Source organism: Mobula birostris, chromosome 6, assembly GCF_030028105.1.
Source record: "Mobula birostris isolate sMobBir1 chromosome 6, sMobBir1.hap1, whole genome shotgun sequence".
Classification (NCBI taxonomy): domain Eukaryota; kingdom Metazoa; phylum Chordata; class Chondrichthyes; order Myliobatiformes; family Myliobatidae; genus Mobula; species Mobula birostris.
Window position 1 is genome coordinate 188,805,907 of NC_092375.1, and position 17,610 is coordinate 188,823,516.

At 42.7% G+C, this 17,610-nt stretch overlaps 1 protein-coding gene across 1 annotated transcript in view; it reads right to left on the reverse strand.

Annotated features, from left to right (window-relative positions):
- Positions 1 to 17,610, reverse strand: part of LOC140199657 (protein mono-ADP-ribosyltransferase PARP14-like) — a 94,436-nt gene that overhangs the window by 26,629 nt on the left and 50,197 nt on the right. Inside the window, 4 exon segments of the mRNA XM_072262102.1 lie at positions 1,612 to 1,788; positions 5,252 to 5,314; positions 8,399 to 8,551; positions 11,208 to 11,286. Coding sequence (XP_072118203.1) covers positions 1,612 to 1,788; positions 5,252 to 5,314; positions 8,399 to 8,551; positions 11,208 to 11,286 — 472 coding nt within the window.

Here is a 17,610-nt window from a genome sequence, read left to right on the forward strand (position 1 = left end):
GAGGCGAACTGCTCAGCAACCCAGCTATTTAACACTACCCTAATCATAGGACAATTTACAATGACCAATTAACCTAGTAACTGGTACGTTATGGACTGTGCGAGGAAACTGGAGCATCCGTAGGATATCCACATGGTTGACGGGGAGAACTCCTTACAGACAGTGCTGGAATTGAACTCTGAACTCTGGATTGCCCCAAGCTGTAGCAGCTTCGTGCTAACTGCTACACTGCTGTGTCACTCTTTAGAAAAGCAAGCATGCAATGCTGAGGCTGTGCAAGGCATTCGCCAGAACACGTCTGGAGTCCAGTATTTCAAACAGTTTTGGGCATCATATCTAAGAAAGGATACGCTGGGTGGTGAATCTGTGAAATTCATTTCCACAGACAGCTGTGGGGGTCAAGTCATTGGGTACATTTAAAGCAGAGATTGATAGGTTCTTGATTAGTAAGGGTGATAAAAGTTATGACAAGGAAGAAAAATGGGGTTGAGAGGGATAATAAATCAGCTATGATCTAATGGTGGAGCAAACCCAAAGAGCCAAGTGGCACTAATTCTCCTCCCATGTCCTATTGTCTTATAGAAGACAGAGGATAGTGGTCAACAGGACTTATGCAGGCTTCAGATCTGTAACTAGAGGTGTCCTGCAGGAATCTGTTGGCTAGAAAGAATTAACATCTGTGAATTAGCTAACAGGAATAAGCGAAGGGCAAGAGAAGTTGACAAAGCAAATGTTTTTGTTCCTGCCATGTGGTCAAAGTAATGAAGGTTGCCATTTTGTGAGACTGTTCTTGCAGCCACCATTTTGTAAACTGTTTAGGGATGGCTCAACAAGAACCAAACCTGAAACCATTTTCTAAATAAGAAGCTTTTTATTACATTATCTAAAAAAGGCAGGCTTGTAGAAAGAATGATCTACGATCTGAAATAGCCTGAGCCCACTGTTTGGTGGGCCTAACTAAACAGGTTTGAACTAGTCTGATTTGGAAAGGACGAAGGAAGCTACCTGAGGCACAAGAAACTGCTTGTAGCCCTGAGTCAGATCCAAAGAGAAGCTCACACAAGTCAGTCAGATGAGCCCACGCCAACACAAAGTCAAAATGTAACAAATCGATCTGATTAGCACAAGGATAAGAATTGGGAGTATGGGCAGTATGAGACCAACCACTGCAGAAGTGGATGATCCCACTGTGGAAACATAGAGATTACATCAGGATCAAGATCCTACCTTGCCATTCTCTTCAGATTTTGGTAATCGCAACATTATAGCATCTCTCTCACAAATTATCAAATCAAGTTCTTCAGTTGTAGCATGTATTGTGGAAGTAAGCACTAGGGTACGCACTTTCATCTAAACTGGAGTATCCAAAACTACGATTGCTGCCTGTTTCATCTCAAGCTCATTTTCAGACCAACTGCCTTCCCATGATCATAATCCACTAATTACATTCCCACATCTTACTGCATAATTCTTCTTACATACTGTAGTGGAACTAGGACACAACTTGTATAGTTTCTGTCATGGTCTGGATATTAATATTTTGGCTCTTCTCAGTGTGTAAGGAAACTCCAAAAGGAGTGGGGAATAAAAAACATTACGGGAAATACCAACCTGTACCAACGGCAGGGAAAGCTACTGAAGAGAATTTCTGTTGTTCACATAGCTGCAGAACTTCACCAACTGTAGCTTTGATTTTAGTTGGATCTGTTTGTCCAACCATATGAATTATAGCTTGACACCGCAGTTTTCCTGCACTTGTTATTATTGTTGCACTGTTTGCCTGTGAGCCTATGAATTAAAGAAAGAATTAGTGCATTTATTTTTTGCAGTCATTACATAAATAACAATTAAATTTTCCTGTCTACTAATATTTAGACCATAGGACACAGGAGAATTAGGCCATTCGGCCTATTGAGTCTGCTCTGCTATTCCATCATTGTTGATTTATCATCTCCCTGTAACCTCTAACAGTGTGTGTGTGTGTGTGTGTGTGTGTGTGTGTGTGTGTGTGTGTGTGTGTGTGTGTGTGTTCCCAACCATTGAAGACAGGCTAACTGGCCTATAATTTCCTTTCTTCTGCCTCCCTCCGTTCTCAAAGAGTGGAATGACATTTGCAAATTTCCAGTCTACAATGCCGTAAGATATCGGAGCAGAATTAGGCCATTTGGCTCATCGAGTCTACTCTGCCACTTCAACATGGCCGATCCATTTTCCCTCTCAGCCTCAATCTTCTGCCTCCCCCCCCCCCCCCCCGTATACCTTCCTGCCCTGACCAATCAAGAATCTATCAACCTATCTCTATCAATAGTTCCAGCAATAGTTTCAGTCCTCAGGAACCATTCTAGAATCTAGTGATTCTTCAAAGATCATTACTAATGCCCCCACAATCTCCTCAGCCACCTCTTTTAGAACCCTGGGTGTAGACCATCTGGTCCAGGTGACTTTACTTCAGACCTGTTGGCTTCCCAGACACCTTCCCCTTAGTAATAGCAATGACACTCGCTTCTGCACCCTCCACCCACCGATAGAAACTCTTGAATTTCTGGAATACTGCTGGTGTCTATTTGAATAGAGGTCTTTAAATTTTTAAAAATATTTTAAGAGATAAAGCGTGGAACAGGATCTTCTGGCCCAATGACCCACACCACCCAGCAACCCATCTATTTAACCCTAGCCTAATGACAGGACAATTTACAATCACCAATTAACCTGCTAACTGGTACGTCTTTGCACTGTGGGAGGACATACACACAGGGGAAGATCATACAAACTTTCTTACCGTGGACACCAGAATTGAACTACGACCACCTCCCCCCCCCCCACCCAAGCTGCATGAATTTTAAAACATTTTGACTTATGGCACTGTACAATATCTCATGCCACCTTACATCCCTTTCGCTCACTGACTTGCTAAACAACACAAGCTACCTCTTCCACAATGTGTTGATTTAAACCTTTTGATTGTATAAATTCTTGCATGACTTCACCCCTCCAGCTTTGTAATGTTCTCAAAGTTCAGCATTCTTTCACCTCATCAACCATGCACATGATCAACCCATCCATTGTTGGGTGGCGGGGTGGAGATACAGTACGTCCCTACCAAAGGAGGTGTGGGACGCTCCTTCCCTCCGCTAATCTGCAAAGCACCCTTGGGCAAGGTGTAGCCCCTGACCAGAGCCACATGATGCCATGGGAGTAGATGGTAGATGGTCATATGAGCAGCTGGTGCACATCACAAACCATAATGGCTGGGGTCATCCATCTTCTAAAGACACTCCCAGAGGAAGGCAATGACAAACCACCTCTGCAGAAAAATTGCCAAGAACCATCATGGTCATGGAAAGACGATGATCACCCACTTCATACAACATGGCAAATAGTGTGGAATTCCTTCTCTAAATCCTCCTGCAGATTTTCCTGCAATTCATTTTAAAAACCTGCTCATACCCTCCTTTGGACTCTGTTCATTACGCATCTTTGTAGCATCGAGGAACGAGGAAGTTGGTACATCAGGAAACAGAGACAAACTTCTAAGATCGTGGTAGAGTGAAGGAACCTTGAAATATTTTGCAAGCATCGTCATGTCTGTGAGCATTAGCCACCCTGGAATATGATAGCTTTGATATTCTGCACTTGGTATGAATAACAAGAAAAATTTGTTGAGGGCAGTAGAATGAAATACTTGCCTGAGGACATCCGAGATCTAGAGATTGAAATATTAAAAAAACAAAGTCCAAGAGTATATTAGGAAAAAATGCATGGAGAATAGTCTTAGAAAAAGTTTTATTTCAAGCATTAGGCCTCTGTGGTTCTGCTTTCTGTTTCTGTTGTTCTGCCTTCTGACCTGCACAGAGCTGTTTTGGCAGCTCAATTGGTATCTCTTCCATAACTACAGGAGCACTGATTCTGTCTCATTACATTTCTTGATAATCTTACATAAAATCTTTGCCTTTGATTTAGTATACAGTGCCTTGTAAAAGTATTCAGCCCCTAACACTTTGTTCACATAAATTAGCATTACAACCAGAATTTTTGATCAACTTAACCGAGATATTTTATTTGTGAATCACAGGCTCCTTTTTTCATAGTACAGCTCCCCTCACCAAAAAAACAGGGAGAATTCCAAAGCATGAAAAACTAAGAATTCAACAATATTCATTCTTCTTTGATCAGTACTTAGTTGAACCACTTCTCACAACTATTATAACCAGTAGTCTTTTGGGAAATCAGATTTACGCCCCACATACTGCTTGGTGTTGAGGCCAAAAAGTTCCTCTTCAGTCTCAGCTGACCGCAAGACCTTCCTCCACATCTTTACATTATCTTCTAAGTAACACTTTGCAAAGTCTTTATGGGCAAGAATATGTTTTTTCTTCAGCTAGGGCTTCTTGCTTGCCACTGTTCCATAAATACCCATTTTGTACAAGCCCTTAGAGTTTGTGAAACCATGAACATCATCTCTAGTTGCAGCCAGTGACTTCTGCAGCTTACTCAGAGTGACTGTTGGGGTCACAGTGACCTCTCTTACAAGTGCCATTCTTGTCTGGCAGCTAAGTTTAGAGGGGCACCCTGACCTAGGCAGTGTGGCTCTGGTTTCCTATTTTTTCCACTTTTTCACAATGGACTGCACTGAGTTCCGAGGTGTGTCCCGTGCCTCTGAGATAGTCTTGTACCCTTCTCCAGATCTGTGTTTCTTCATATAATTTCCCTGACTTGACTTGTATGATCTTTTGTCTGTGTTTTGGTTTGGCCTGTTGAAAATCTACCATACAGTTGTTTCTCACAGAGAACTGTATGAATTCATTGAAAACAAGTGATTCTCCAATTTTCTAAATCAACAATTTGCATGAGTTGGTAAGGTAATATAAAATATTGGATCTGTGAAAAGTTAGTGTAGTAATTAAAAAGGGGACGAATACTTCTTCAGCCTCACAATTTTGGTTTTTAATTTTTAGTAAATTGTTGACGTTTTGGAATTTTTCTTTTGATTTGACATGATGCACAATATTTTATCGATTAGCTCAACAAAATTCCAACTTGAATATATTTTAAATTTAGAAAATGAGAGAGTAAAATGTGAACATAATTGTGGGGGCTGAATACTTTTTCAAGGCAACGTAATATTCTGCCAGTTGGAAGCTTAAGTTTAATACTAACATGTTAAAATCCTATTGTACATTATAGGCAGAAAGGCAAAGAGATTGTTGAGCTAGAAGCTGCTTGGGTCTGTAGAAGAAAACAAATTCCAAACCTTTCTGATGGCACTCAGCTTCCACAGTTGGACCAGCAGCATCTAAAATCGCCTTGGAGACACCTGAAATTTAATTACAAATGAGTTGATTGATTTAATAGGAAAACCAAAATATTCTTAACCAGAGTAACACACACAAAATGCCGGAGGAACTCAGTTCCTAACCAACAACTGCCTTTTTATTGATCATATTTGATACTTTAAAAGTAAGTGTGCATGAATTGACAGAGATCTAAACTTAATAGTATTGCTGGTGGATTAATTCTAATAATAAACAGGTATGTCTTTGCATCACAAATACGAGTATTGTCTCTTTTTATTGTCTCCATTTTTAGTTTTCCTTTTTGACAAAATGAAATGTGATTAAATATGATCCTGCTTTATTGTAAACCAAACAAAGGCCAGATTTTTCTTTCAGCATGGTGTCTACTGATGCCTCAATGGGGCATTTTGTAAGCGTCTGAAATCATTGCTAATCTGGAATCTATTCCATTGAGGCATCACTCATGGAGCATCTCTGAATGAGGAAAGAAACATCAAGATGATGATCAATTGGACAGAAGTGTCCTCAGCAGCACACTTGCAGATCCGATGAGTTCAACTCGGTCCTTGTGTGCTGTCTATGTGGAGTTTGCACATGCTCCTTGTGACTGTGTGGAATGATGGAAACATCGAAAAGCCAAAGACTCCAGATGTTGAAGTTTCCTCCCCCATGCTAGAATTGTTGGAGTTAGTTAATTAACTGCTGTAAATTCCCGTAGTACATTGGGCACCATGTCAGGATGGCCGTTAGCACGATGCTATTCCAGCTCAGGGTGCTCCAGAGTTCAATTCTGTTCCGTAAGGAGCCTGAACAGCCTCCCCATGGAATGCAAAAGTTTTCTCTGGGTTTGCTGGTTTCCTTCCAGTCCAAAGACGTACCAGATAGGTTAATTATTTTCCTGTGATTAGGTTAGGGTTAATCGGGCTTGTCAGGGGTTGCTGTGGCAGCGTGACTCAAAGGGCCAAAAGGGCGCTGTCACTAAATAAAATAAATAAATATTGGTAAGTGGTAGCTGATGGGGGTGAGCTGATGGGAATGTACAGGGAATAAACTGGGTCAGGATAATATTAGTGTGAAAGAAAAGGGGTACTTGAAGGACGGTGGACTGAAGCCCCATTTCTATGCAGTGTCTGATTCATTGAATGAGGCACAGCACAATCCACAATATATAAAAAACAAACTAATGCTGACTTCAAATCTTATACAGAAAATATACTGTGGCTAGGGAAATAAAGATAGGATAATAGAAGTGAGAAACCAGACAGACTACATTTGCCTTAAAAATCACCTGAAAAAGTGATTATGAAAAAGTACTTACTTTTTCCTAAGCAAATGAGATGACATCTACATAAAATTCATACCCAACATTTGAGAGTTTCTTCAGCAGTAATTGTCCTTCATTAAAATAAATCCTTTGATCCCATATGTGTTAGACTTAACTTTTTAAGTTATCTTCAACAGAGAAGATTAGCAATTCAAAGTAAATTTATTATCAAAGTTCTTGTATGTCACCATTGAAAACTTGTACGGCCAGATTTGGGAACAGCCTCTTTCCAACTGTGATAAGACTGCTGAATTTCAGATCCTGACCCGGATCTGGGCTGTACCCTCCAAATATCCGGATCTGCCTCTTGGTTTTTTTGCACCAAATGTAGCGGTGCGCTACACACAGCGCCTGAATAACCAGACGGAGTCGGTGAGTTGGAGTTGTGATGGAAGAGATTTATTCAAACTTCGCGGCCTGCTTTAAAGCCTTCCCATTCCCGCCCTCCCTGGGTGAGACTGCTGTGGGAATGCATATTCCCAGACCCTTTCCGCGCGCGGGATTTTCCCCCTGCTGGTGAAGGTGGCCTGGCGCCCTTTCTGGGGCCGGCCCTCTGCCTGCGCGCGCTGTTTTGTGAGCTGGTTCGTGTGTGCTAGAAAGTGGGTCGCCACACCACCTTACTTCCCATTTTTCTATTTTCTATTTATGATTTCTAATTTAAAATTTTAATATTTACTAATTTTAACTATTTTTAATATTTAATATTTGTAATCCAGGGAGTGTGAAGCGCAGAATCAAATATCGCTGTGATGATGGTATGTTCTAGTACCAATTGTTTGGCGACAATAAAGTATAAAGTATATACAACCCTGAGATTAATTTTCTTGCAGGTATACTCAACAAATCCGTAATAGAATTACTTCATTTTTGCAATGCTTTGCAATGACCAGATCTGTTAATGTCTATCTGTATTGACTGCAATATGGGACCTATAGAGCAGCAGGCGTACTCGGCAGATTCCTGACTGTGGCCGAGTGCTTCACGATCTCAGGGAACTGCCTGGAAGATGCACACCTTTGGGGCTGGGAGGTCGGAAGTTGTGGGTGACCCGGTTCCTTGCTGATTTCACTAACTGAAGTGCTATGTGGGACTGGAACATCAAGACAGCAGACGGTGTATTTGCTGATCACCGGCTGCTCTCGGAGGAAGGCCTGTGCTCAAGCGATGCCCCTCTCTTTTATGATGGAGAAAGTGCGCCTGTTTGTCCTTGAGAAAGGGGGAAGAGCGAGTTGCTGGTCCCCGCTCTCATTTTTGCAAATGAGCGAACGAGAGAGATAGAGATATAGAGACAGACAGACAGAGATGGGGGGAGTGGAAGTGGGGGAGGAGGGGGGTGGGAGAGAGGGCGGGGAGAGAGAGTGTTGGGGAGGAGAGAGTGGGGGGCGGAGACAGAGACTTGAATGGTGGGTAGGGAGTCAGGGCTTCTGCTGGCGTGGGGGAGGGTCAATACTTCTGTTGCCGCTTGCGCAAGGGAGACTTCAGGTTTTCGATGTTTCTCTCATTCTATGGGGTTTCTTTGTTTCATGGATGTCTGTGAAGGGAACGAATTTTAGGTTGTATACCTTACAGCTACTCTGATATTTAATATACTTTGAAACCTTTGGGACATCTGGATTTTCCAATTTAATCACATCTACAATGTTAAAAGTTGCAATAACAGCAAAGCACCATTGTACAATTACAGTAAAATGCAGCCAATTCTAAGCAAGTAAAATCAATATGAAAATTAAGGGAATTGGATTCTTCTTCAAATTATCTTGGAAACAATGTGTTAAAATACCTGCTTTTAGTGTAAAATTGCCATTTGATGAGTTGACAATGACATCTGTGCTCTCCTTTGTGATATCTCCTGGTACCACTTGTAGTAAAATTGGTCCTATGAGCATTTCAGCCTGACCGGGTGCAGTCTCAGATAGGTTTCCAATGAAAAGACCTGTAAAATGGTTCCAAGATATCTCCTCAATTATACATTTCTTCATAGAACATTTTATTTTACTAATCAAATAGTCTTTAGAAACATGATAATACATTGCTTATGCAGTCCTCACATTTTTTTGTTTTTCGCAATCAGGCTTGGCAAGGTCGAGACCTCCTGACAAAAAGGTGGATACAGGGAATAAACCATCAAGATCTAGACAGACAAGAGAAAATCTGCAGATGCTGGAAATCCAAGCCACACACACAAAATGCTGGAGGAACTCAGCAGGCCAGGCAACATATATGGAGAACAGTACAATCGACATTTCGGGCCAAAACCCTTTAGTAGGACTGGAGAAAAAAAGCTGAGGAGTAGACTTAAAAGGGGAGAGAGAATTACAAGATGATAGGTGGAGGGATGAAGTAAAGCTGGAGGGGGAGGGATGAAGTAAAGAGCTAGGAAGTTAATTGGTGAAAGAGACAGAAGGCCATGGAAGAAAGAAAAAGGGAGGAGCAGCAGAGGGCAGGCGATGGGTGGGCAAGGAGATAAGGTGGGGGGGGTGTGGATATGGGGATGGGAAACAGTGAAGCGGGGTGTGGGGAGCATTACCAGAAGTTTGAGAAACTGATGTTCGTGCCAACAGGTTGGAGGCTACCCAAATGAAATATAAGATATTGTTCTGCCAATGTAACTGTAGCCTCATCACGACAGTGGACGAAGCCGTGGATGGAAATATCGGAATAGGAATGGGAAATGGAATTAAAATAGGCGGCTACTGGGAGATCCCACTTGTTCTGGTGGATGGAGCGTAGATGCTCGGCAAAGTGATCTCCCAAACTATGTTGGGTCTCACTGATATACAGGAGGCCACACCGGGAGCACCGAACACAGTATATGACCACAACAGACTCACAGGTGAAGTGTCACTTCACCTGGTAGGGCTGTTTAGGGCCCTGAATGTGAGGGAGGAAGTATAGGGGTAAGTGTAGCATTTGTTCCGCTTGGAAGGATAACTGCCAGGAGGGACGAATGGACAAGGGAGTCATGCAGGGAACAATCCCGGCTGAAAGCAGAAAGTGGGGGGCGGGAGGGAAAGATGTGCTTGGTAGTGGGATTCCGTTGGAGGTGGCGGAGGTTTTGGAGAATTATGTGCTGGACATGGAGACCAGTGGAGTGGTAGTTGAGGAAAAGAGGAACCTTATCCCTGGTAGGGTGGCAGGAGGATGGAGTAAGAGCAGACGTGCGTGAAACAGAAGAAATGCGGTTGAGGGCAGCATTGATGGTGGAGGAAAGGAATCCCCTTTCTTTGAAAAAGGACATCTCCTTTGTTTTAGAATGAAAAGCCTCATCCGGAGAGCAGATGCAGCGGAGATGGTGGGATTGAGAGAAGGGGATGGTGTTTTTACAAGTAGCAGGGTGGGATGAGGTGTAGCCCAGGTTGCTGTGAGAGTCCATGGGTTTGTAATAGACATTGGTGGATAAGCTCAGTCCAGAGATAGAGACAGTGAGATGGAGAAGGGGAAGGGAGGTGTCGGAAATGGGCCAGGTCAATTTGAAGGTAGAGTGGAAGCTGGAGGTAAATGGATGAAGTTGACGAGTTCAGCACGGGTGCAAGAAGCAGCATCAACGCAGTCATCGATGTAGCATCGGAAAAGTGCGGGATGGTCACCAGTGTAGGCTTGGAACATGGACTGTTCCACGTAACCGACAAACAGACAAGCATAGCTGGGACCCATTGAGTGCTCATGGCTAACCCCTTTGTGTGAAAGAAGTGGGAGGAGCCAAAGGAGAAATTATTTAGAGTGAGGACAAGTTCTGCTTGGCGGAGGAGAGTGGTGGAGGGTAACAGGTTAGCTCTGGTATCCAGAAAAAAACAGAGCTTTGAGGCCTTCCTGGTGGGGATGGAGGTGTATAGGGACTGGACTTCCATGGTAAAAATAAGATGATGGGGGCCAGGGAACCTGAAATTATTGAAAAGATCAAGAATGTGCGAGGTGTCACAGATGTAGTTTGGAAGGGACTAAACTAGACAGGCTGATTTCTAAAAACGCAAACACGAGGAAATGTGTAGATGCTGGGTCTCGGCCCGAAATGTCGACTGTTCCTCTTCCTATTGATGCTGCCTGGCCTGCTGCGTTCCACCAGCATTTTGTGTGAGAGGCTGATTTCCCCTGAGTTACTTGCATGCTGTGTGAACGGTAGCCTTCTCGGGATCTAGACATTATTCCAACATGCATAATAAGTGATGAAAAGGACCGTAGGCATGCAGAAAATGCATTTCTCACTGTAGAATGCACAGCATCAATTTCCAGTGGCCCGAGGTTGAAGATATTACATTTTCCCTGTGTCAGTAACCTCAAGACCTGTTACTAACCATATCCAGTAATTTTACTTCTCAGCTCATTTTCACTTCCTGACATTGTGGAAGCAAGCCTGAAAAGGACTCACGAATTTCCTTTAAAAAATTTAGTGGAGTATTTACTTAAAAGAAAATCTTCAGAGAGAGCGAAGAAGAGGAAGCAAAGTATTTTTATTGAAGTTTTAAATATTTACAATCTAACAAAGATGAAGAAACCTTGCACTTGACAACAAAGTATATATTTTTTAATCTGTTTGTGGTCTGGGAAAATAAACAAGATCTAATCAGCATTTGCAATAAACAGTGACCTACCCGTGGATTTCGGCTGATCAATAGGAACTGCAGTGTTTTGCTGCTTTGTAAAAACCTTTTGGAACTCCTGAGACATTGCCTATACAACAAAACACTGTTAATATTCCAAGAAACACACCGAATCACCATCTTAATAATATACTAGTGAGTATACATCAGCCAGTCTTCAGTGGTGCTCATTCTCTCTTGTTGCCATTTGCACAATTTGTTGCTTTTTGCGTGGGGAGGGGTGGTTTGATGTTCTTGTTGCTGTTTGTGCAATTTGTTGCTTTTTGCGTGGGGGGGTGATGTTTTTCTTTGAACAGCTTCCATGGTTGTCTTTCTTTCGTGGAACATGAATCTCAGGGTTGTATACTGCATACATTTATTTTAAGACTAAAGTCTGTCACGAGCTTTGTGGCCCATCATGCCGGTTTCCATACTGCATACATACTTTGATAATAATTGTACCTTTGAACCTTGTGGGGAAATTATTGGAGAAGATTCTTAGAGACAGGATTTATGAGCATTTGGATGAGGGTTATTCAGCATGCCTTTTGTGAGGGGCAGCTCATTACTCATGAGTCAGACTGAATACTTTGAGGATGTAACAAAGCATATTTATGAAGGTAGAGCAGTGCATGTGGTGCATATAGATTTTAGTAAGGCATTTGATAAGGTTCCCCATAGTAAGCCCATTCAGAAGATTAGGAGGCACGGAATCCAGGGAAACTCGGCTGGGTGGCTTCAGAGTGGCTTTCACAAAGAAGGAAGAGTGTAGTTTGAGGTGGAGTGTGAGGTGATCCACTCTGGATAGTTGAATTTGTCACAGACTACAGGGTTACTGGCTATATTCTTAGCAGGGTGGGGGAACAAAGAGATTTTGCAGTTGATACAACCATTGTTGGTAGAATCTCAGGTGGTGATGAGAGGGCATACAGGAGTGAGATATGCCAACTAGTGGAGTGGTGCCACAGCAACAACCTGGCACTCAACGTCAGTAAGACGAAAGAGCTGATTGTGAACTTCAGGAAGGGTAAGATGAAGGAACACATACCAATCTTTAGAGGGATCAGGAGTGGAGAGAGTGAGCAGCTTCAAGTTCCTGGGTGTCAAGATCTCTGAGGATCTAACCTGGTCCCAACATATCGATGTAGTTATAAAGAAGGCAAGACAGCGGCTATACTTTATTAGGAGTTTGAAGAGATTTGGCATGTCAACAAATACACCCAAAAACTTCTATAGTTGTACCATGGAGAGCATTCTGACAGGCTGTATCACTGTCTGGTATGGAGGGGCTACTGCACAGGACCAAAAGGAGCTGCAGAAGGTTGTAAATCTAGTCAGCTCCATCTTGGGTACTAGCCTACAAAGTACCCAAGACACCTTCAAGGAGTGGTGTCTCAGAAAGGCAGTGTCCATTATTAACGACCTCCAGCACCCAGGGCATGCCCTTTTCTCACTGTTACCATCAGGTAGGAGGTACAGAAGCCTGAAGGCACACACTCAGTGATTCAGGAACAGCTTCTTCCCCTCTGCCATCCGATTCCTAAATGGACATTGAATCTTTGGACACGATTTCACTTAAAAAGAAATACAGTAATTCTGTTTTTGCACTTTTTAAAAAATCTGTTCAATATACATATACTGTAATTGATTTACTTGTTTATTATATTTATTTTATTTTTTTTTCCCTGCTAGATTATGTTTGCATTGAACTGCTGTTACTAAGTTAACAAATTTCACGTCACATGTTGGTGATAATAAACCTGATTCTGATTCTGTCACAACTCTATAAAACCCTGGTTAGATCACACTTGGAATATTGTGTTCAGTTCTGGTTGCCCCATTATAGGAAGTATGTGGAAGCTTTAGAGAAGGTGCAGAGGAGATTTACCATGTTGCTGCCTGGATTACAGAACAGATCTTATGAGGACAGACTGAACGACCTTGGGGTTTTCTCTTTGAAGCAAAGAAGAATGAGAAGTGACTTGATAAAGGTGTACAAGATGACTTTTTTTCAGGATGGAAATGGCTAATACAAGGGGGCATAATTTTAAGGTGATTGCAGGAAAGTATAGAGCTGATGTCAGAGGTAAGCTGTTTTTTTTAATACACGGAGAGTGGTGAGTGCATGGAGTGAAATGCCAAGGATGGTGGTAGAGGCAGATACATTAGGGACATTTATGAGACTCTTGGAAAGGTATATTGATGTAAGAAAAAAAATGGAGAGCTATATGGGAGGGAAGAGTTAGACTGACCTTAGAGTAGCAACATAGAAAACCTACAGCATAATACAGGCCCTTCGGCCCACAAAGCTGTGCAGAACATGCCCTTACCCTAGAACTACCATCCAGGCGTCTCTTAAAATACCCTATCGTATCCACCTCCACAACCGCTGCCAGAAGCCAATTCCACGCACTCACCACTTTCTGCATAAAAAACCTACCCCGACAGCTCCTCTGTACCTACTTCCAAGCACCTTAAAATTATGCCCTCTTGTGCTAGCCATTTCAGCCCTGGGAAAAAGCCTCTGACTGTCCCATTCTACCTCACTTGGAGCACTGTGGGCAGTTTTGGTCTCCTTATTTAAGAAAAGATGTGCTGACATTGGAGAGGGTACAGAGAAGATTCACTAGAATGATTCCGGGAACGAGATGGTTAACAGATGAGGAATGTTTGTCCGCTCTTGAACTGTATTCCTTGGAGTTTAGAAGAATGAGCGGAGACCTCATAGAAACATTTCGAATGTTGAAAGGCATGGACAGAGTGGATGTGGCAAAGTTGTTTCCCATGATGGGGGAGTCTAGTACGAGAGGGCATGACTTAAGGATTGAAGTGCGCCCTTTCAGAACAGAAATGTGAAGAAATTTTTTTTAGCCAGAGGGTGGCGAATCTATGGAATTTGTTGCCACAGGTGGCAGTGGAGGCCAAGTCATTGGGTGTATTTAAGGCAGAGATTGATAGATATCTGAGTAGCCAGGGCATCAAAGGTTATCGTGAGAAGGTGGGGGAGTGGGACTAAATGGGAGAATGGATCAGCTCATGATAAAATGACGGAGCAGACTCGATGGGCCAAATGGCCGACTACTGCTCCTTTGTCTTATGGTCTTATGGTCTTATCCACACGATCAATGCCTCTCATTATCTTGTACACTTCTATCAGGTCACCTCTCATCCTCCGTCGCTCCAAGGTGAAAAGGCCGAACTTACTCAACCTATTCTCATAAGGCATGCTCCCCAATCCAGGCAACATCCTTGTAAATCTAGTAGATTAAAAGGTTGGCACAACATTGTAGGTGGTTATATTCTATGTTCGAAATTCCATAATGTTGGGTAAAAAAAATGGAAACCTACTAAACAAGGACATAAAGTATAAACAGGGGATTTGGTATATCTGGAACAACGCATACAAAACGCTGGAGAAACTTCTCCTCCTCTGCTAAACTTAGGCTGAAGGAGCAACACTGGTTATCCATCTGGGTAGTCTCCAACCTGATGCATAAACATCAATTTCTCTAATGTCCAGTAATTACTCACAACACCCTTCTCTCCTTTTCCATTCTCCATCTGGTAAACGTCTCACACCTTCCCATCACCTTCCTTAACTGTTGTTGGCAAAATTTCAGATGGTGATGAGGAGGCTACAGGACTGAGACAGATCAGCTGGTCGAGTGGTATCAGAACAACAACCATGCACTCAGCGTCACTAAGACCAAGGAGCTGATTGAAGACTTCAGGAAGGGGAAGTTGAGAATCACACACCAGACCTCATTGAGGGATCAGTAATGGAAAGTTTCTATTTGCTGGGTATTAACATCTCTGAACATCTACCACCTCCTGGCTTCTCACTCCATCCCTACTTCCCCACCCACTCACCTTCTCCCCTCCCCTGGTCTCACCCTCCACCTGCCAGTTTGCAAACCTTCTCCTCCCTGCACCTGCTTATTCTGGTTTCAGCCCACTTCCTTCCCAGTCCCCATGAAGGGTCTCAGCCCAAAATAGAAACATAGAAAACCTACAGCACAATACAGGCCCTTCAGCCCACAAAGTTGTGCTGAACATGTCCCTATCTTAGAAATTACTAGGGTTACCCATAGCCCTCTATTTTTCTAAGCTCTATGTACCTATCCAACAGTCTCTTAAAAGACCCTATTGTATCCGCCTCCACCACCGTTGCCAGCAGCCCATTCCACGCAGTCACCACTTTCTGAGTAAAAAACTTACCCCTGACATGTCCTCTGTACCTACCCCCCAGCACCTTAAACCTGTGTCCTCTTGTGGCAACCATTTCAGCCCTGGGAAAAAGCCTCTGATTATCCACACCATCAATGCCTCTCATCATCTTATACACCTCTATCAGGTCACCTCTCATCCTCCGTCGATTGTTTATTTCCCCCCAGAGATTCCGCCTGACTTGCTGAGTTCCTCCAGCACTTTGTGTGTCACTAAGCAAAGATAGCTACTTAGATCAGGTCTATAGTAGAGTCACAGAAAAGTACATCACTGAAACAGGCCCTCTGGCCGACCTAGTCCATGCCGAGTCATTTAAACTGCCCACTTCCATCGACCTGCACCGTGACCATAGCCCTCCATATCCCTCCCATCCATGTACTTGTCCAACCTTCTCTTAAAACATTGAAATCGAGCTTGCATGCACCACTTATGCTGGCAGCTCGTTCCACACTCTCACAACACTCTGAGTGAAGAAGTTTTCCCTCACGTTCTCCTTTAAACTTTTCACCTTTCACCCTTAAACCATGACCTCTACTTGCAGACCCACTGAACCTCAGTTGAAAAAGCCTGCTTGTATTTACCCTATCTGAACCCCTCATTATTTTGTATACCTCTATCAAATCTCCTCTCAATCTTCTATGTTCTAAGAAATAAAGTCCGAACCTATTCAATCTTTCCTTACAACTCAGGTCCTCCAGACCTGCAACATCCCTGTAAATTTTCTCTGCACTCTTTCCATGTTTACATCTTTCCTGTACGTAGGTGACCAAAACTGCACACAATACTCAATATCTGGTCTCACCAATGTCTTATACAACTGCAACATAACATCCCATCTCCTGTACTCAATAATTTTATTTATGAACCCCAATGTGCCAAAAGCTTTCATTACGACCCAATTACCTAGCACTTATGTAATTTAAATGAACAGCAAATGATGAAATATCATCAACCTATATTATTGACTCCTTTTCCCTCTACAGCAGAGGTTCACAACTTTTTTATGTTGTGGACCCCTGCCTTTAACCAAGGGGTCTGTGAACCCCGGGTTGGGAACCCCTACTGTACAGACACTGCCTGACTGGCTGACTTATTTTCATAATTTACTGTTATTTGCTTTTTGGTCCTAATTACCATATCTACAACAGTGCAGCAAAGGAACAGGCCCTTTGGTCCATTGTTTCCATGCCAACCAAGATGTATTAAAAAGGTGTGACTAATTTTAATCAGTATTATATTTAAGCAAACCGTGAATTTACAATTGGAATGTTAAATGTCCCTCATGAGTCAAAAATACAACTTATATCATCAGAAGTGGAATTAAGGATCCCTATCACCCACGACATGCCTCATTGCTACCATCAGGGAGGAGGTACAGAAGCCTGAAGGCACACACTCAATGATTCAGGAATAGCTTCTTCCCCTCTGCCATCCGATTCCTAAATGGACATTGAACCCTTGAACACTACCTCAACACTTCTTTATTTCTATTTTTTGCACTACTTATTTAATTTAGCCATTTAATATATATGTATATTCAGACTGTAATTCACAGTTTTTTCCCCCTCTACTTTTAGGTATTGCTCTGTACTGCTAATGCAAAGTCAACAAATCTCACGACATATGCTGGTGGTTTCAAACCCGATTCTGAAGTTCAGGACTGTGATGATAATGTAATTTGTAAATTAGTAGATGGTTAACAAGTTTGCAGATGACATCAAAACTGTTGGTATCATGGACAATGGAGAAGACTATTTAAGATTCCAACAGGACCTAGATGAACTGTGAAAGTGGGCCAAGGATCAAACATGTGAAGTATTGTATTTTAGTAAGTTAAACCAGGACTTAACAGTGAATGGTAGTGCTCTGAAGAATGTAGAATAGAGTGACCTAGAGATAGAAGTAGACAGCTCCCTAGATGTAGTGACTCAGGTAGACAGGGCAGTGAAGGAGGAGCTTAGTACACTCACCTTCAGTGGTCGGGGCATTGATTACAGGAGTTGGGACATCATATTGTCACTGTACAAATTGCTGGTGAGACCACACTTGGTGTACTTTGCACAGATCTGGTCACACAGCTATAGGAAGGATGCCACGAATCTGGAAAATGCGCAGGAAAAAACCACGAGGCTGTTACTGAGACAAGAGGGTTTGAGTTATAAGGAGACAGTGGGGACAGTGGGACTTT